At 32.8% G+C, this 20,891-nt stretch overlaps 1 protein-coding gene across 2 annotated transcripts in view; it reads right to left on the reverse strand.

Annotated features, from left to right (window-relative positions):
* Positions 1 to 20,891, reverse strand: part of HEATR5B (HEAT repeat containing 5B) — a 147,087-nt gene that overhangs the window by 121,921 nt on the left and 4,275 nt on the right. For both annotated transcript variants that reach the window (XM_007476089.2, XM_001380840.4), the window contains 7 exons: positions 19,732 to 19,896; positions 19,276 to 19,487; positions 15,395 to 15,503; positions 14,113 to 14,262; positions 6,340 to 6,511; positions 4,734 to 4,891; positions 2,839 to 3,088 (listed from right to left, as the gene is read on the reverse strand). In XM_007476089.2, the coding sequence (XP_007476151.2) occupies positions 2,839 to 3,088; positions 4,734 to 4,891; positions 6,340 to 6,511; positions 14,113 to 14,262; positions 15,395 to 15,503; positions 19,276 to 19,487; positions 19,732 to 19,896 (1,216 nt within the window). The remainder of the gene's footprint in view (positions 1 to 2,838; positions 3,089 to 4,733; positions 4,892 to 6,339; positions 6,512 to 14,112; positions 14,263 to 15,394; positions 15,504 to 19,275; positions 19,488 to 19,731; positions 19,897 to 20,891) is intronic.

The raw sequence follows: 20,891 nt of genomic DNA on the forward strand, positions 1-20,891 counted from the left end.
TATTTATTTTTAAAATAATACAACATATAATTAATGGCTGCAAATCAAATCTTTTAAATAATAATTTCCCAGCTATCCATCCTAATATTATAGAATGTTAAACATTTTAAAGGAATGATATGATTATAGTATAGTGATTCAATGCATATTTAAATATATCAAATACATTAGCATCCAAGCATTATTTTTCTCCTCACATGGCTAGATTAATCAGAAAGCATTCAACAAAAATAAGTTTGAAGCTAATTAATCAGCTCATTTTCAAAGGGCCTATGGTCCTGTTACTTGATGTTAAATATTGTGCAACAAAGAACTAGACTTTTATTCCAACCAAAGTTAAAACATTCTTAACAGGTAATTGATGGTCCTCCTTATAACTACAAAGTGAGAATATAGTCTTATCTATGATATCTAACATGTAGATAGGCACAATTAATGAAAGCCAAAGAGAAGCAGACTATAAAGCTGACAGTTAAGCAGATTGAAGTTTTATGACTCTAATACTGAACTTTATCTCTAAGTGTATCAAAAGATATAATGCAATGGATGATTTAATTTTCTCATGTCCTATAATTTAAATAAATGTAGGTTAACAAGGCTCTAAAGTTTTTTTGCCTTTAAAGTTTGTTTCATTTTGGATAATATACAAATTAATTGTCAATATAGAACAAATTATTTAAGTATCTCTAAAGTAAAACTTCATTAATATGACTCTCATTAACCCACAATTCATGATCATTCAAGATAAGGAAACGGCTGAGTTTCGTTTCCCTCATAAAAAATGTGTTTGCTAAGCAAATTCATAATAAATAAGACCATAGGCAGACAATAAAACCATTTGGGAACAAACTTTTAAGCACTTGAGAAATATTTGTTTACTTTATCAAACTGCTTACTGTCTCATGGAGAGAGGAGGAAAAGGAAGAAAGAAAGAATATGGAATTCAACATTTTAGAAAACTAATGTTAAAAAGTGCTTTTACATATAATTTGAAAAAATAAAATAGTGAAAGGAAAAAAAATAAATGTTTGTTTAAATATAATTTCTTAATCTATTCATTATAGTACTGTTCTGAAGGACAATATTAGGTAACATTATTAACTAGTTCAAGCTATTGTTTAACATTTGAAAAACAATAAAATTATATTTTAATATGTTCTACAATTTACCTCTTCAATTTGTTCAGATTTCTTCTAATTGGACTGAACTAATAAGGTTTTACTGTAGTACTACTACAGTATTTAATACAGTAAGGAGCTTCATGATGCTCATTAGTAAAATTAATTCCAATATGTCCTTTGAACATAAACGATTATTCCTGCCCTTCCCAACCCTAGCCTTTCTCCACTTCATTTCAGGTCCATCCCTGGATCCAAATACTATAACTGCAAACCAGTGAAAATATTTACTGGTTTAAACAATAATAAAAGATTACAAGTGGGTGCAAGTGGAAAAAATTCTAGATTGAGTTTTAGTGAGGACGAATGGAAAGTATTGCATACAAAGAAAATATTATGTGAACTATGCTTATGAAATGTTTGGATTTGACTTATCTTAGAGATAACCAAAAGGAATAGTGGAATCATTATATTCATTCTATGAAAACATCATAAAAATGTGTTGTGGTCAGAAAGACTTATAAAATGTTGGGTCTCAAAAATAAGTGCTTGGAGGGCATCTGGGTAGTTTAGTGGATTGAGACCCAGGCCTAGAGATGGGAGGTCCTAGGTTCAAATCTGACCTCAGACACTTCCCAGCTATATGACCTTGGGCAAATCACTTAACTCTCATTGCCTAGCCTTTACCACTCTTCTGCCTTGGAACCAATACACAGTGTTGATTCCAAGATGGAAGGTAAGGGTTTAAAAAATAATAAGTACCTGGGGGTGGGAGTGGGGGAGCAAAGGAAAACAACAATCATAAATAAATGTGCTTAAATATATGGCATGAATTGTATACTTAAGATGTTGTTTAAACACTAAAACTACAACTCAAGAGTTTTAGGCAGGAGCATTAAAAAAGAATGATTTTAGAAACAAAATAAAAAGTGATATATAATTCAGTTAGATTGATAGTACAAATTATAATAACAATAAAATAAAATAATTAGTCATTAAGGTAATCGTGATAAACATTACTTCCTTAGAGGTATCAGATATTATGTATACTCCAAAGCAATGATGGCAAAATTTTTAGAGATGGAGAGCTGGGTCCTGTCCCAACCCTACCCTAGACCAAATGCCATTACTGCCATGCCAAGGACTGTGTGCCATGCCTCTCCCCCCAACCAAGTGCTGGGCACACCCTGCTCCCCCTTACCCCTTGCTCCATTCAGGGGAGAGATAAAGCATTCCCATTGGGCTGCTGGGCACAGGAGTGGGAGAAGTGAGGAATGTCCTCAGTGAGTATAGAGAGGGAGAAGGGAATGGCCTGAGAGCTCTGCTGCCTGCAAGCCACCAACCTTATCCCCTGAACATTCCCATTGGGCTGCTGGGCAGAGGGATGGGGGGAAAGAAGGAGAGAAGCAGCTCCACATGAGTCCCTCTGCCCTTCTAGTAATGAATTCTGGGGGAGAAGAGAGGTCGTGTGCCCACTGAGAGTCTGTTGCATGACACCCATGACATAGGTTTGCCATCGCTGCTCTAGAGTCTGAGGACTTACATTCTGGCTCTTTTTAATCTTGGGCAAATGACACACATCTGTGCTCAATTTCTTCATATAAAGAATGAGGCAGTAGGACTAGACAGCCCCTGTGGTCCCTTTGCATTAAATATGTTCTGTGATCCTGTGCATTATTAATTTCCAAAACTTGTATTCAAGTGAAAAAAAAATCCTTACCCACTACTTTCATTTGTTTTCCAATGGCTTGGCAGATTTCTTTGGCAGCTGCAATCTGAGCTTTTTCCCCAAGCAAACTGCCTACAGTAGCTCTGAGGATAAAGGAGACACATCTTCTTGAGTACACAGCTTCTACATGTGTTTGAGTGGCCCGAGGATGTGAAACCAGATCAAGTACGTGGGACAAGAATGTAGCAAAGCTGCGTTCTAACCACTGACCACCTAGTGTTGTAACAAAAACAACATATGCCTGAAAGCAGAATAAAATGTAATTTAAGACCTAAAAGAAAATAAATTAATTCCATTTACAAATAAAACAACTTCCAAAAAAAGCCCAAAATACTTCATAAAAGAATACACTTTATAAAAGAAAATTACATTTTGAAATGGAAAACATGATGAAATACAGCTGTAAGGCTACAAAATTCTGCTTCTTTAATCTCCCCCAAAAAGTAGAGGTTAGGATTCTATAGACTCTTCAATCTCATTTATTCCAAATACATAGTCTGATGAGAGGTTTATGACTAGGTTATCACAATCTCCCTTTAGCTTCTACCAAAGGTAGAGAAAATGTATATTTGGAACTGATCAATGGCTCTAGAAATTTTATATCTAATCAAATAAGCAAACATTTATAAATGTCTACATTTTGAAAAACAAAAAGCAAAAGAGTTCCTGGCCTTAAGGTGCTTGCATTCTAATAGGAGAGAAAACATATATAATATACATAAAATCAACAAAAAGTAGTTTAGGAAAGAAGGGATTAGGAAAAAGATCAGGTAGAATAGTGGCACTTCAGCAAAATAAGAAAGAAATCAAAGATTTCCAGAGACCAGATGAGGAAGAAGTATACACTATACATATAAGTCAATACAAAGGAAGAGAAATGGAAATGAAATGAGTGTATTTGAAAGAGCAAGTGAGTTAATATGGCTAGATTTCATAATGAATAAAGGTTTTTAAGAGGCCAAGAAAGACAGGAAAAGAACAAACACAAAGAGGCTTAAACGATAAACAGAGGAGCTTACATTTTACTTTAAAAGTAACAAGGAATCACTGGAATTTATTGTGTAGAAAAGTGACATCATCAGATCTACACTTTTAGAAATTCACTTTGGTGGTTATATGAAAGATGGATTAGAACAGTAAGAAGACTGAGGCACAGAGATCAATTAGGGGACTGTTGTAGTAATCCAGGAAAGAGATAGAGGATCTAAATTATGAAAGTTTTTGTGAGTGCTGAGAGGATAGTTGTAAGATGTAGAGGTAGAAACAAGATTTTGCAAATGATCTCAGATATCCTGGGTGAGAAAGTAAAGAATGGAGGATGACACTTAAACAAAAGCAAACCCAGATAAATGGAAGGATCACAGTACCTTTGAAAGTAATAGAGTAGTTCAGAAGAAGTGTGAGTTTGAACTCTATTTTGGGCATGTTGCATTTGAGATGCCTATAAGACATTCAGTTCAAAATATCTGATAGGCAGTAGCTGATATGATAACTATTACTTTAAATAATTTTCCAAAAACATTAAGAATTTTACCATTGTAGTAAAATATTTGACTCTTGGATATTTCTGTCCTTCTTAGAATTATTTGAGTAAATAAAAGGCTAAAATAATTATTGAAATGTCAGTTTCCATATGGATAGCCCAAGTAGATATACATCTATGCTTTATATGGATAATTATAGGTACATATAAACATGTAATTTAAGAAAATGAAAAACATTTTATAAAAATGTTTTTAAATAAATCAAAGTAAAATATTAAAGTGATATTTCATATGTAAAGAAACAAATGTCTGTGTATTTGCTATTATTTGGCAGCAGTTTTATAAATTTTGTGAAGTAAAAAATAAGAAAATAATGATAATTTTTACACAGTTGTTACAAACCTGTGTGACTCCAACTCTTACTTCACGATTAACTGACCCACCAACTTTTAACATTTCTCCACCACTCTTTAAGAATCCAGATCCACCACGTAGAAATCCTGTGGCCATGAGTTCTAAGACTTCATCTAGAGTAGCTCTTTTCACATTCTGACGCATTACTTTTAGAGAAAAAAAAGTTAGAAAAGTTTATAATCATATAAATATATTTTAATGGCAAATAGTCTGAGAAGTTAGCTTTCATTATTAAATAATTAAGAAAATAAATAGAAATGTACTTTAGGTTTACTTTTTAAAGACTTTCTAAAATATACTATATATATTTTGCCACCATAATGTATGCTAAATAACCATTATTGGCTTCAAGAATTTAAAGCTGCTATTATTTTTTACTAATATCAAAATATAATAATAAAAGATAGATGAATCAAGATAGAGAGGAAAGAAGTATAGCAAGGTTCTACTTCCAAATCCCATCAAATAGATTAGAAAACATACCAGACGGAATCCTAATGGTGAAATTCAAGAAAAAACAAACTTATTCATAGCTGCACTCCGGAAAGGTAGGTGGAGTGGAGGGAAGGAAAGAATATGATTCTTATAACCAAAGAATAATGTTCTAAATTGATGAAATAAAATTTAAATTAAAAAAAAAGAAAAGAAAAGAAAAAACAAACTGCCATAAGTCATTTTCCAGTCTAGATCAGGATAGGAAGACAAAGAGGTCTGAAGACACTGGGGACATGTTTTGGTAAGAAATATACTAAGAAACTACTCCTGTACAGGGCAAAGCTATGTGATGAAAATGGGTCCCAAATAAAGCACAGAGAGGCCTAAATCTGTTTAGGATCTTAGAAAGGTGCCAACTGGCATCTCTGTTGCTCACTACCCAGTTCCCATCCACAGATCCAGGGTGTATTAAAGAAGGGATCATCATGTAATACAGGCATAAAATGTTAAAAGTAAAAAAAGTTTTAGACGAAAAGTTTCGTATTTTGCAAAGAAGAAATGACAAAATATTCTAGGCATATTCAATTAATTGTGATGGAAAGAAACAATGACATTAAATACTTTAAAAATGGAAATAATTCCTCAGATATTGAAGACAAGTAAATAAAAATATTTTAAAATCTCTGAGTTCAAATCTCACCTCAGACACTTACTAGCTATGTGACCCCTAGTCTAAACATTTGGCCTTGTTTGCCTCAGTTTTCTCTATAAAATTAGATTAAGTAGGAAATGTCAAATTACTACAGTATCTCTAACAAGAAAACCCCAAATGGGATCACAAAAAGTCAGACATAATTGAAAATGACTAAACAATAACAACAAATTTATCAATTTTACTTTTAACTGAATCTTAATATACTGCATAACTAATTTGGGAGGATATACTAAATACTTATGATTAATATCTTTTGGTTTGAAATGATATCAAAGTTTTTATAGAATTTAATTTTTCCAAAGAAACAAACATTAGAGGAATTCAGAGATCATAAATTTATAAATCAGGAATTCAGAGATTAGTTTATGATGTCACGGAAAATGTTTTAAAAAACATACAAAATTTAAAAGTGTAAGTATATGATGTGTTATGATAATTTAGTACCTGTTGCCTGTTTAGGCATCAATGCTGTTGCCATAACTGTTCCCAAGAGTTTTGCCACTGCCACTCGAACTCCATAATTTGAGCTTTCCAAAGCCTTAAAAGATAGTGTGGCTATATTTTCCAATTCAGCTGTCCACATAAATACAGCTTCATTCTGCAGTTCCAGCAGACACTGTAATATAAAAGAGATAGTTTAAAATTAAATTAATTTTTAAAAGGGTTTTAACACAGACGTTATTAAATTGATCTGAAAAAACATAGTTTTAAATTTTATTCTGTGATACTGTGGAGAAAAGTACTAGATTCAAAGCAATAAATCTATACTAGAGCTACAACTAGAAGAAATACACCATTTTTTCAAGTTAACAAGAATTTAATAAATACCTACTATGCACCTGACACTGTACAAAACCCTGTGGGGAATGTGAAAAAGTATAAGACATAAACGCACTCCTGGAGATTATAAGTCTAACTAATGCCATTCATTCATACACACACACACACACACACACACACACTAATTCAGAGACAACAAAATAGAATATGATCACACGCTACAAATCAGTTCACTGATTAGTTCAAAAGTTATTTTCTGTCAGCCTGCAGAGCCTACAGTAGAAAGAATACACTTAATCTATGATATTCAACAATATCATCATCATAATGCACAGATTCACACATTACAACTATATGTTTATTTGTATAATCTAACTACAGTTATCCCTCACTATATCGTGGCTCACTTATCACAGCTTCTCTGTATCACGGTTTGTTTTTTAATCTAGTTCTGTATTGCAGAGTTTTCACTATATCACAGGATTTTGCCAATGAATACCACACTAAACACAATGAAAATGCAGTATGTCACTACCACTTGCACAAGTTTGCCAGTATTGGCTGATGGAATGAAAGGTAACCAACCACAGTGCTGTGTTCTATATTCTGGGAGCTGATAGCTCAGTGACTGTAGCATCAGTCTGTTGGCTCTCCTGCTACTTTGGAGATTTTCACCTATTGTGGGGGTCTTTGGAATGTAACTCCCATGACAGGTGAGGGATCACTGTATATCTGTTCAAAGGCTCTCCAACCCAGCAGAGAATCTGGAAAGCCTATAAACAGGATATAAATTTAGGTAGACAGATATTTAAAGAGACAGACAGATAGTCATACATTTGGTTCTTTAGTGGGTTTTTTTATGATAAAATGTTATTCTGAACTTAAATAACAAAAAAAAGCATATGAAATTATAAAACTCTAATTTATAGCATTTATTTTTCTAAAAAATATGTAATAGGGGCAGAGCCAAAATGGCAGATTAGAGGCAGCAACCTAGCCAAATTCTCCCAATACTACCTATCAAAAACTTCAAGATAATTCTTGAAATAGAATTTTGGAGTGGCATAGGCAACAAAAGGTCAAGATGAGAAAATTTTATCCTAAAACAACTTAGGAGGTTGGAAAGCGAGATCTGTAATAGCAGGATTAGAGCTAGACAAGAGTAGGGATGATAACTCAAAGTTGTCTTAGCCTCCTTCCACACTAGGAATTTAGGTTTTATCAGTTTGGGTCCCTTGAATAAAGAAGCTTCTAGGAAGAAAGTACTGACCCCAGCTGGATGCCAGTACCCTTTTCTTCAGGCCTAGAACAGCTGAGCACATTGGCCACCTGTCCTAGACTTATTTCTTTAACTCTCTGACTATACTGAAAATGTATACCACATTTTGCATGAGGAGGGAATGGTGGGTATCCTGAGAAGAATTTTACTATTTCAGTGTTTCAAGCAAAAAAAGAGAAATAGTTCCCTTCCTTACTTCTCTATTTGCCTAACATTATAAAGAAGAGTTGAAATCTGATGCTTATCTCAAACAGAATGTTTTGGGGCCAGACCACAGAAATGGGTATTGACTACAAGAAGAATAAATCTCAAGACTCAACTCTATAAGTTGGTTTTATGGTATATCTGAAAGGAGTATGGAAACTGATGTGACATGCAAATGATCAGCATTTTCCTTTGTTATTTCATAAGGCTATTATGGGGCTAAGCTTCTTGCTTTCTCATCCTGTGACTATAAATATAAGTGCCCTGCCTATGATATATAATTCTTTGTGAGTGTGTGTGTGTGTGTGTGTGTGTGTGTGTGTGTGTGTGTGTGTGTGTGTGTGTGTGTTTAACAGCAAGGATTAGCCAGGAATGGTTTTGCATACTTATAATCTCCGATACCAGATAGGGGAAAAGGAAAAGAAAGTTAGAAGGGACTGCAGAAAATGTCTACCTCACAATCCTGTTCTGCTTAACTTCCCTTCTTCTGTTCCCATCTATTTGCCTATTGACTTTGATGTAGCTCTACAGCAAACACTTTGTGTAAAAATGCATATATGTTCAGTCCTACTTTTCACATTAAACTGGTGCTTTCTGCTTCAGTCCCTTCCTCCGTGTATCTCTTCATCCAACTTAATTAGGAAAAGTAGCAAGTTCCATCAATTTATTTCCTTTTTCCATATTCTTTTTATCCTCTTTTCCCTCTTTAAACACTAAAAGCAGAACCAACCCACCCTTTCTTCATCTAGGTATTTAATTCTACTTTTTTTCTCTCTCTCAGTTAAACAATCAAGAAAAATCCTCATTTCCTTTAACTTGTTTTTTAGTTTTAAAAAACTTAATTTTCTACATATATTTCTAAAAAGTATATATCTGATCTTCCTGATTGTTAATCTTCCTTTTCTGCCTATTCTAGATTTTTATTCTTCAATTTCATGCCCCTTGCATTTATTTAGTCCATTTTTAGTCTTTATATTATTCATCTATTAAAGCCTAAGGGAATTTCAAGATTGCAGGTAATGTCACAATAGGTTGTAATATGGGTCCCTTTGCTTGTTGGAAGAGATTCCCTCATGTAATTTCTAATAGATTGAGGATAGTAATGTTTTATTTCAATTTCCATTCTTCTATCATTAAAGATCTTTCTCCTGGGTCAATTATAGAATTTGTTGTTTTTCCTGGTAATTATTCAACTTAACCAACTATATATCTTAAGTTTGAAGTAGAGGATTTTTGTTTGCTTATTTCTGGAAGTAATAAGTGAGTTCTTTTGACTGGTATTTTGATTTATGTGTTCAAAAGTTCCAGGAATTTTCTTGTACTATTTCTTGCATTACAATGTCCATGTTTCTTGATGTGGCATGTTCTGTGAAGAGATCTATAATCCTTGAATTGTCTCTATACATCCTGTCTTTCAGATCAATTTACATTTGTATAGAAATCCTGTTTTATTTTAACATTATTGCTTTTTGCTTTTCTTCTTCAAGATTATCCTTCGTTTCTTTGTGAATTTATATTCCTAAATAGGTATACTCTCTCTTTTTTTTAGTGAGATTTACCACTGTCATGTATTCAACCAACATAGGCCATAAATTCTGCTTTCACAATTATTATTTATTTTTTAAACTATCCACAAACATTCTAGTGTGGTTCCATGCTCTCTTAAAAATCCATGGGGTTATTAAAAAAAATAACAACCACAAAATCAAGAGAAAAAAGTATAAAAATAAAACAAATTCGAAGGACATTCAAAATGTTTAATTTGGCACACATATATAACTCACATATTATTCAATAAATTTTAAACTGTGGGGAGTTTGTAATTTTGCACTATGCACATAATTTTTTGCATTTTTATTTAAATGTTTTCTGTTGTTGATGTAAATCATTAAAAAAAAAAGAAAATTTTTAAAAAAGAAAAAAAGATTTATCCTTGCAAAAAAATAAAGGGAAGGAAGGAAGGAAGAAAGGAAGAAAGGAAGGAAGGAAGGAAGGAAGGAAGGAAGGAAGGAAGGAAGGAAGGAAGGAAGGGAGAGAGGGAGGGAGGGAGGGAGGGAGGGAGAGAGGGAGGGAGGGAGGAAAGAAAGAAGGGACGAAGGGAGGAGAAAAGAAAGAAATCCACAATTCTTGCCTCATTGGGTATCAATTCATTTTCCTTTGTCTTATAGTATTTATTCTCAGATGTCTAGACCCATTTAGCAAAGTCTTGGAATTTTTTTCTACCTGAGATTTTGGGTAACTTCATTCTTCTTTCATTATATTCTTCTATTATTCATTTTCTTTCTCCTTTCCTTTTGATGTCAGTTTCTTTGAGGGCTAAACCTCAAAGCCATCTTGGTCTCATCCTAAATTGAGGAAGTCATGATCCCCAGACTAGGTCTCTGCCCAAAGTAACATCTAAGAGGAGAAAAACAGCACAAGCTTCTTTCCACTTTAATGGAATGCTATCACATAGTCACCCACAATTGTCCTGCCTCAGTTCCCTCCACATTCCTATATTCTCTGGCTGAGCTCTGTTGTGCCACACAGTGCTGCTACATTGTTGTCACAGCTTGAGAAAGTTTCTACCTTTCCCCCTGCACTAGGATGAGGAAGGAGTAGAGTTGAGTTCTGCTGTAAGCATGTAAGTATGCCTGTGCAAACCTGCTGCTAGAATATGATGGGCTACAGAGAAGAGAGTGCTAAAGTCAATGTGTTGGAGATTAGTATTTTCTGCTATTGTTTCACTGAACTGTTACCTCATCTGGGTTCATGGTATCTAAGACCATGGAGACAAAGGAAAGGGCTTTATCTCTGGCACATAATTGCAAGCTATGGGAGGCAAGTTTGATACTACTGATGTTAGGTTTACCACTTTTATTTTAAGCTATTTATTCTCCTTTCAATTCTTTCTTCTCCTTATTTCATTTTTTATCTCTTGCTTTATTTCATCTAGGCATTCATATGGTACTTGTGGAAAATATCTTGTTTTTCTTTGAGTCTCTATTCATACTTATGAAAGTTTTGGGGAGATATCTCTGTATTTACAATAATTCTTTATATTGGATGATGTCTCTATTTACTCATCTTACAAACTTTAGTTCATGATTTGGAGCTTTGTGCCAAGGACAAGCAATGTTTCCTGTTGTAATTTCAGGTGAGTCTTACTTGCCTATTCTTAATCTGGTTCACATGGCTTGTTGCACCACTCCTCCCCCCCCCCCCCCTCCACCTCCTAGCATTAGGTTCTCCTAGATTTAAAGCAGTCTAGGTCTTTTACTCTTCTTTGTATCTCCAGCACCTATCATAGTCCCTAGCAAATAGTAAGTATTTAATAAATGTTTTGTGATTGACTGACTTACTGTAGTTTCTGCTTCTGATTGAATTTCTTGAGTTTTACTTGGTCTGGTGTGATTTATAGGTTTTAGATGAAGTAGATACATGGGAGCTGTGCTATCTGCTTCCACTCAGGCAGTTATTATGGTCTGAAGTCTTGGAGTTTTGCTATTTTTAAAAAATGATTATCATTATTTATCTTTTCTGGTGGCTAGCACTGTATACTGCTCACAGTAGGTATTAAGTTAAAATGTCTTGAATTAAAAAAATAACTCTGCATATTGCAATATTATTACTAAATGATATTAGCTGAAAAACAAAAAGCTTCCTAACCATACAATTAAGAAAAAAGTACTCATTTCCGACAACACTGTCAACCTATCTGAGAAAGAGTATTATTAACAAATTCTGTACTAAACAACAAATGAGGTATATATGAAGCACCTAATTATAAATGAGTGATTAAGGGAAGAGTAGGATATTATTATGTTAATAGTGCTTTACTGTTTATTCATGAAGTGAATCAATTCATTTGAACAGATTAGATGGCAGATAGACAAAAAGAACATTAGAGATGGTAACCTATGAAGACAGGAAATATTAACAGTGAAGCATTTTATACAAAGTTTTTGGGAAATATTCCTAGTATTTTATTATATCTCATCCTTGCCCTAGCAGTACCCTCTTCCTATGCCAAAGCCCTTTAAGTGAACCAGTTCAACTCTATACTGTCATCTACTCTCAAATTCCTTGTTCCACTTATGCCTTGTTTAGTCCCAACCTCAGATTATTCCCAACATCTTTCTCCTCTACTCTTGATGTCATGCTACTGGATTGGAGCTGGAGGATGATCTGCACATGTGTTAACTGGACCCACTACATATTTATGTTCTCAAATTTCAACTAGAACCTCACTGCACCAAGCTAATTCTTCTGTTCCTCCCTAATTGATTCTCTATCTCATTTACCACAGTGGCTCTTCCAATCTTTCTTAACTCTCTACAAGCTTCCCATTGCATTCTCTCTCCTCACCTTCTCAGCTCAGGACTCTCTTCATATTTCACTGAAAAAAAAACAGAGGCAATTTTCCATGAACTCCCTTCTCCTCACTTTTCCTCATCTTACAACCCATAACAATCTCAATCATCCCTCAATATCTCCTCCTTTATTCCAGTCTTTGAAGAGATAGCCTTAGCCTTTGCCTTTGCGAATATCAACCTCTCTACATTTACCCTTGATCCCAACTTCCCTGTCTTAATGACAAGATTTCCCCCCACTATCATCTTCCCTTGTATCTCTAATCTTCAATCTCTATCTCATTATTCTTTTCCTGATACTTATAAATGTGCCCAGCTCTCACTCATTATCAAAAAACTCTCATTAGAAGCTACTTTCTGCTACTAACCTAGATCTCTCACCTCCCTTTTAGCCAAATTCACTGAAACAGCTTCCACTTCCTTTTTTTTCATTGTTCTTGAAATACTCTGCAATCTGGCCCCCAACCTCATCTTTCAATTGAAATTGCCCTCTCCAAAGTCACTAACCCCACCCCAAATTATTCTATAGCTATTTTGCATTTATTTCTCTGTATAAATGGAAAGACTAATTCCTTTTTTAAAAAATTTACATCCCCTTTGCCTAGCTATGTCTTACAAAAAGTTCTTTTAAAATGCCTTCTGAATTAATGATTTTATAAAAAAAATTTCTCCCAGTTCTCCTTTTCCTCAAAGAATGCAATATTTAATAGCTATTTACCTAAAAATCTGAGTAAGATAAGGGTTTTTTTATCTTAAATCTTATTTTCCAATTAAATTATGATTATAAATTTGTTTAATCTTCATTAATAACTGAACTTTATTTCCTCATTTTTTTTAGCTTTAAGTGCCTCTGGAAAATATATAATTTAAATAAAATATATAAATACATTAAGACCACATTTTAATTCTAAATAGATTTTGGATAGAAACATAATGAGAAGTTTGCAATTCTGCACATGTACATATTTGAATTTTGCATATTATTTCAAATATGTTATATCTATATTTTTTAATACTGTCAGTACATCTTAGTGGTAGACACACTAAAGGTACTTACTTAAATTATGTTTATTGGTTATTCTTCTAAAACTAGATATTCACTAAAAGTATAACTTAGAGATAGAGGTCAAAGAAGGCTAATCTGCTCAAGTTTAAACACAATGATTAGTATGCAAATACTTCCAAAAAGTTTATATTTAAGTTAGCTCCCTTTAATTACTAATGGCTGTCAACATAAAGTACTTTACACAAGAGAAAAACTGATCTTAGCTTAATTTAATTCTTCAACAAAGGCCTCTTATTCTTAAAAGAAATAACTCAATTTTTTCTATGAAATAAACCAATTTTAAAAATTTTTTACATTTACAGTCTCATATTTAACACCCTGAGAAAATAAATTACTTTGAGGACAAACAATATAAGAAGCATGATTTATAACCTTAACATAAAAATAAGCAAAGTATAAAGCATTGGGTACATTTTTGACAAATAAATTGTGGATAAATAAGGATAAAAATCACACAGGATAAGTTGCAAACTGCATTAGAGAAGGAAATTCCCAAGTTTATAAGATAATCAAATTAAAGTCAATAAAGTACTCACTTTAGCTACTGCACACCTAACAGCCATAGATCTATCACTTAGCAAAGATCTTGCATTCTTATAAATATCACGATGACAGGATGCTGCTGCACCACCTAGCCCATTTAGGACTTTTTGTAAACTCATTAAGATTTCACTTCGGCCCTGAGACTGTATGTGCGTTAAAAAAAAAAAATTAAAAACTGGTTAACAAATTCTTAAATTAAGTAAGAACACCACAACAAACCACTACTACTATTTCTAAAGATATTTCTAGATCAGTGTTTCCCAAAGAATATGATCACATAGTATTTCTAGGCATATTGATGGCAATTACTAATTCCAGTCCAGCATTATGAAGATACAGAATATCTCCAGAATAGACAGGCAGAAGATAGAGAAATTTGGGGACAAAATGATGGAAAATTAAGTTTATTTTAACAAATTATAAAAATGCTGCAGATAAATATCTTTGCTATATAACTTTATTTTAAAAATACCACTAACTGCAACATCTGCCCCCCAACGCCCAACTTGTTGTTTCTATAAGGCAGAACTGAGTTTAAGAAACGTAGTTCTAGAATTTAAGTAATTATTAATTAGAAAATAAGTTCTTGAAAGTTGACAACAATAATTTAACATTACTAAAAGAGGTTTTAATTGGATAACAGAAGCTTCAGGGAGCAAAGTAGTAACATAAAAGTTAATTTGAGAGGCCAAATTGTTCATTTATATGTTGCATATTCCCAAGTGAAAGACATCCCACTTTTACAAGATGATTAAGAAATACTTAAGAAATATCAATGAAGAACACCTAACAGAGACAACAAAGCTCTTATAGCATCTCTTATAATTTGTCATAAGAAGGTTTGCTCTTGCCCCAGATTATAGATAGGCCTCTTAGTCAACTACAAGAAACAACTGAGATGGGGTTTTCTCTAAGATGGTTTAGAAAATAATGTAGGTTTCCCTTCATGTATTTGCACATTGACAAAAGTCTTATTGTTAGTACAAAACTTTATTTGGTACTAGATATGACAAGAAAGATATAAGAGATTTTCTGAGGATTCATATGTTATTTCTTCATATGAAACAAGGATCTTTCTCCTATTCACATCAAATTTTAGACAATGGAGTACATTTAGGGAATTTTCTACTGCCTCTAAAGTTAATTATGAAATGCCTCTTACTAAACATCTAAGTTCTCTAGTTAGATATAGAGCAAATGATTATTTAAGATTAATTCTTCTAAAAAAGCAAAACAGTATATATAAAAATATATGAAACTTGTTCTGTAACTTACCTCTGCACTTTTCAGAGACTTCAAAAGATTGTTAACTGTTTCTGGAAATGCACTTCCTAACATCCTTCCCATTTTTTCATAAAATGCCCCAACACATGCTACAGCAGCCCTATAAGAAGTGATATTCTACCTTTAAAACCATTTCAACTGGCCAACATTCAAGTTAATAAGATAACTTCATATAGTTTTTATTAAATAAATTAAGTTCTCATCCTTAAAATAAATTGGGGGTGGGGGAAGGCAGTTGGGTGGCTAAGTGGATTGAGAACCAGGCCTAAAGATAGGAGTCCTAGGTTCAAATCAGGCCTCACTTCCTAGATGTGTGACCCTGGGCAAGTCACTTGACCCCCATTGCCCATAGCCCTTACCATTCTTCTGCCTTGGAACCAATACACAGTATTGATTCCAAGATGGAAGATAAGTGTTTTAAAAAATTTAAAATAAATAAATAAATTTGGATTATTCTAGGTCTGGACTCACCTTTAATATTCACTTTCATTAGTATGACAATTATCATGACTAAACTCAACTTTTCAAAAATGTGTTTGATTTAGCAACCAATGACAATTGTATTACATCTCTGGACAAAAAGTTCAAACAACAACATTAATTAAGTATCTACTATGTAGAAAATTTAGTATGTGCTTACAATGAGAGACAGAGATCAGATAACAAATTTGTGCTCTTGTGGAGCTCTAAAAGGTCGTTGAAAAATAAATGTAGAAGGCAACTATAATACATATAATTAAATAAAAAATATCCTAATTGCTATGCAAAGTTCCAAGAGGAAGGCACTGTAGGTAAAAAAGAATCTTATTACTATACCCAGAAGCCCTAATGCATAGTGGTTGTTGAAGAGCCCCTACCATGAGATTATAGAGGCAGTTTTATATAGATATAAAATGACAAATGAGAAAGTAGGCTATTTTTCTTAGAGCATGTGAGATATATTTGAATATGTACTAAGATTCATTCAAATTAAATTTTTTTCTAAGTTCCCTAATTCATGAATGAATCAATGAAAGAAGTAATAGGTAATGTACCCCTAGGGACTTTAAAAGTTTAGATATGAAAGCAAAGATCTTAGCAACCCAGAAGTACTTTGATTTCTTCTTTCATAAATCATTCTGACTTTAGGAAAGGTCATAATACTCAAAATAAATGACTGTTTTACATAGATGATGTTTTAGAGAAGAATTTGGATTGCTGTAGTATGTCCTAAAATATTTAAGAATAAGTCCCTGACAAAGCAGAGAGTGTAAGTGCCAAAGTCAGAGAAGACTTTACTTAACCAGATTCAATCCAAATAGAATATTTGTCTTCTATACCATACAGCTGGCAATGATATAAGGTACAGTAGCAACAGGGACCTGTCTTCAAATGTCCCTTCATCTGTAAAAAATTATTATTCTGCTTAAACATGGACTTCATAAATGCCTAAACTGCCTTGCTAATAACTCCCTATCTCATACAGAGCAAGCAATGATAGGAATTCTGGATTCGATCTTGATCAATCAAGAATAACTGGTTGGCAAAAAGGTAATAGGAAGTTTATTAATGCATAATCACAGAATATTAGTGCTTGAAGCAACCTACTAATTATCTAGTCCAACTCTCTAATTGTGCAAATGCCAAAACTTAGGCCCTAAGAAGTTAAAGTGAATTGTCTAGGTAAGAAGTAGTAGGTTTAGGATTCAAACCCAGATCTTCTGGTAAGAATTCAAATAAATTCAGTAAACATTAAATTTATTCTGTTACTAAATACTGGATATTGGATGAGATAAAGTTTAGATATCTATCTTGCCTTCACTGAGCTTACAGTTTTAGAAGATGATAAAACATACATATAATTGTAATAGATAAGTACATTTTAAGTGTGCAAAACACATTGTTATGTGAGGAATGAAAGGGGATCAAGGATGAAGAGAGAAGAAAGCTACTAAGTTCAACAAAGAAATCTCTTCAATCTTAAAAAAGTAGAACAGGAGTTAGCTCAGTGGACTGAGAGCTAAGCCTAGATATGGGAAGTCCTGGGTGCAAATCTAGTCTCAGTTACTTCCTGCCTGTGTGACCCTGGACAAGTCACTTGGACCCCATTACCTAGCCCTTACTGCTTTTCTGCCTTGGAACCAATATACATTATTGATTCTGAGACAAAAGGTAAGAGTTTTTTTAAAAAGGTAGAAAAAAGTAAAGGGATCATCGATGCCTCAAATATGCAGGAAAAAAAAAGAAAAATCACATCCTTGGCTAATGAAATGGGTGAAATACTATAGGTAATCATTAAGAAATCAGAGAGGAAAAAAAATCACAGAAAATTAGAGAAATCTCTTTTGACTTCACATGGGAAATGTCTAATTAAAACAAAGAAGGCAAAGATAGATTCCCAAGTAACAGAATAATAAACATTTTTTCAGAAAATTTTCTAGAATTTTCAATTTTCAGAAAAATTCTAGATTGTATTTCTAATCAGATGACTTGTAAATATTTAGAAGAGCATACAATAATTAATAGAAGTCAATATGGGACCACCAAGGAGGGAAAAAAAAGGTTATGCCAGACTAATTTCATTTGGGAATGGGAGTAGGATAAGGATTACTAGTAAATTAGAAGAGAATGATACTGACATAACATCTTGACTTCAACAAAGTTTGATATCTTTGTACATAAAAAATGAAAAGAGATTTTGAGACTAACTACAGATACTAAAAACAGATTTGGAACTCATTGGGAATAATACCCAAATATTAATGACTAATTGAGTAGCATTAATCTGGAAGAATGTCTTAGATACAGTGTCAAAAGTTGCTGTTCTTGGGGGCACCTGGGTAGCTCAGTGATTTGAGAACCAGACCTAGAGATGGGATGTCCTGGGTTCAAATCTGGCATCAGACACTTCCCAGCTGTGTGACCCTGGGCAAGTCACTTAACCCCCATTGCCTAGCCCTTACCACTCTTCTGCCTTGGAGCCAATACATAGTATTGACTCCAAGATGGAAGGTAAGGATTTTTTTGTTGTTTTTTTTTAAGTTGCTGTTCTTGGTTCTGTCAAACTATTTAATTTTATCAAAGAATTATATAAATATAGAAGGAAAGTTACCAAATAGACTAATGACACAAACATAGAAGATTGCATGGCAGGATCATGATTCAAAATTATCTTAATAGGCTGAAAGTAGACAGATGAAATTTAATAGTAATGAATGTAAAGCCCTGCATTTAGGGGGAAAAAGTCACTAGAGGAAAATGTAACTTGGCAACAGTTCATATGAAAAAATATTCGGAGGCCTAGATGTGCAGAAATTGGAGAATGACTAATTATATTACAGTATTCTAATGTAACAGGACATTACTATGTCAAAAATGACAAATATAAATGATATAACTGTGAAAAGGTTATATAAAATGATGTACTGTGAAGAAGTAGAAAAATATAAACACTGAAAATTACATGAAGAGAAAAAAGTTTCAAAAGTAGGACAAAAAAAGCAATTTGAAGAGGATACAAATCAAATAATTTGTCATTGTTAAAATTCATTTTTATATTATCAAAATGTAAATAATTTAATTTTGTTTTTTCACATCCCATTTCTTATCTTGGCTTGTTTGACTGCTTGCATTTATTGAAATTTTTTTTGAATTTGTAGTGAAAATTTATTTTTAAATTGTACTGACATAATTGCATTTGGTTGAGCAACAATATTTGGGAAGTACCTGTATTGCATCTGGATCTACTCCTACTATATTCTGTACAAATAAAACCATTTAGATGCCCTTAAACTATAATACAATTGATACTATAAAATAAATGAATTTGTATTATCATATACAAAGAGAAGAATGACTATTCTGCATTGGTTTATATCAAAATAAGTACTTACAGTTTGGTTGGCAAATAGGCCGCAGTGTCATCTTTATTTTTGATGATATCATTACACTTATCAAGAGTTTGAAAAACAGTAAAAGTATCTCCAATGCTATAAAGAGCTGCAAGATTTTTAGCTAATAATTTCCTTGTTGGAGGGCCAGGAGAACTACTTATTAATCCACTGAGTTGTTCAACAAGCTTTTTCTGTTTTTCTTTCACATCAGTCTGTCACAAAAAAAAAGCAAACAAGCACTATTTTTAGTTGCATATATAGTTTTACTTTTTTCTTTACCAATTAAAAGGCTAGTCTTGAAAACCTAAGACACTCACTGAAATATGCTATGTGATACAACAACCTTCAATAAGAATTATAATCTTCACAAAGAATGCCAAGTTAACTGACTTCATTTCCCATCTATCCTAAAATAAAGCCTCCTTTCTTAGTCATACAAACTGGAAAAAAATATACCTTGTTTGCAGCTACCAAGACTTTGTCAAGAAATCGCAGCCACTCAAAGATAAAGACAGGCCTCTTTGCTTCAGTAATTTGGGCCAAAGCTTCTTCATTTAGCAATAAACTGTGAGCCAACTCCATTATTGGTGAAATTCTTGAATCACGATGTGTGTGTCTTACCTAACAGATTTAAAATCACCAAACATTTCTTTTTCAATAAGCTTTTCCATTGAAAAAACCAAACAAACAAAATTTAAACACTGAAAAATGAGAATTATTTTTTCCACTATGTAAGTAGTCAAAGAATATGAATAAATAATTCTTAAAAGAACTGCATACCAATAATAACCATATGAAAAAATATTCCAAATAACAAATAAGATAAATACAAACAAAAACAATTCTGAATTTTCACCTCATACCCAACAAATTGGAAAAAATCATAGGGTTTATGGTAAAAGATACAATAATGCATCAGTAGAGCTAAAAACTGGTCCAATCATTAGGGAAACAATATGAAATCATGCAAAGAAAGTGACTAAAATGTACATGCAATTTGAAATCATGCAAAGAAGGTGGTTAAAATAATATTTTACTCAAAGATTTTGCTGTGTATATAAACTCTAGCAAGTCAATGTTTACAAAAATGATATACACCAAAATATTTCTATAATCATTTTTTGTAGTAGTGAAGGACTAGAAACAAAGTGAATGGCCTTTGGCTAGACAATGGCTAATCAAATTGTGTATATGAATGAATGTAATAGATTGCTACTAAAAAATGATGAATATGATTAATAGAAAGGAAAAGACATATGAACTGATTACAAAGTAAGCAAATTCAAGAAAAAAATATATACATTTTAAGATTTAATGTAATATGGAAATGGAAAGAATAACAATTGATTGCTTCAAAATTATAATGCCCAGGCTTGACCCAGAGAAGAGATATGAGAAAGTACTTCATCTCATTTCACTGTACAGGTGATTATGGCTGTGTAGTGATGCTAATAATGTCAATTTTTAAAAATATCTTCGTTTGTTTTGATGAATTGTCCTTTGCTCTACTTTTTATTCTTTATTATAAAATATGGCTCTCTAAAGGGGATGGAAGGAAGGAAACTGAGAAATGTAGGTGATATAAAAACAAATATATCAATAATTTTTTAAAATAA

The sequence above is a fragment of the Monodelphis domestica genome, chromosome 1, assembly GCF_027887165.1.
Source record: "Monodelphis domestica isolate mMonDom1 chromosome 1, mMonDom1.pri, whole genome shotgun sequence".
NCBI lineage: Eukaryota > Metazoa > Chordata > Mammalia > Didelphimorphia > Didelphidae > Monodelphis > Monodelphis domestica.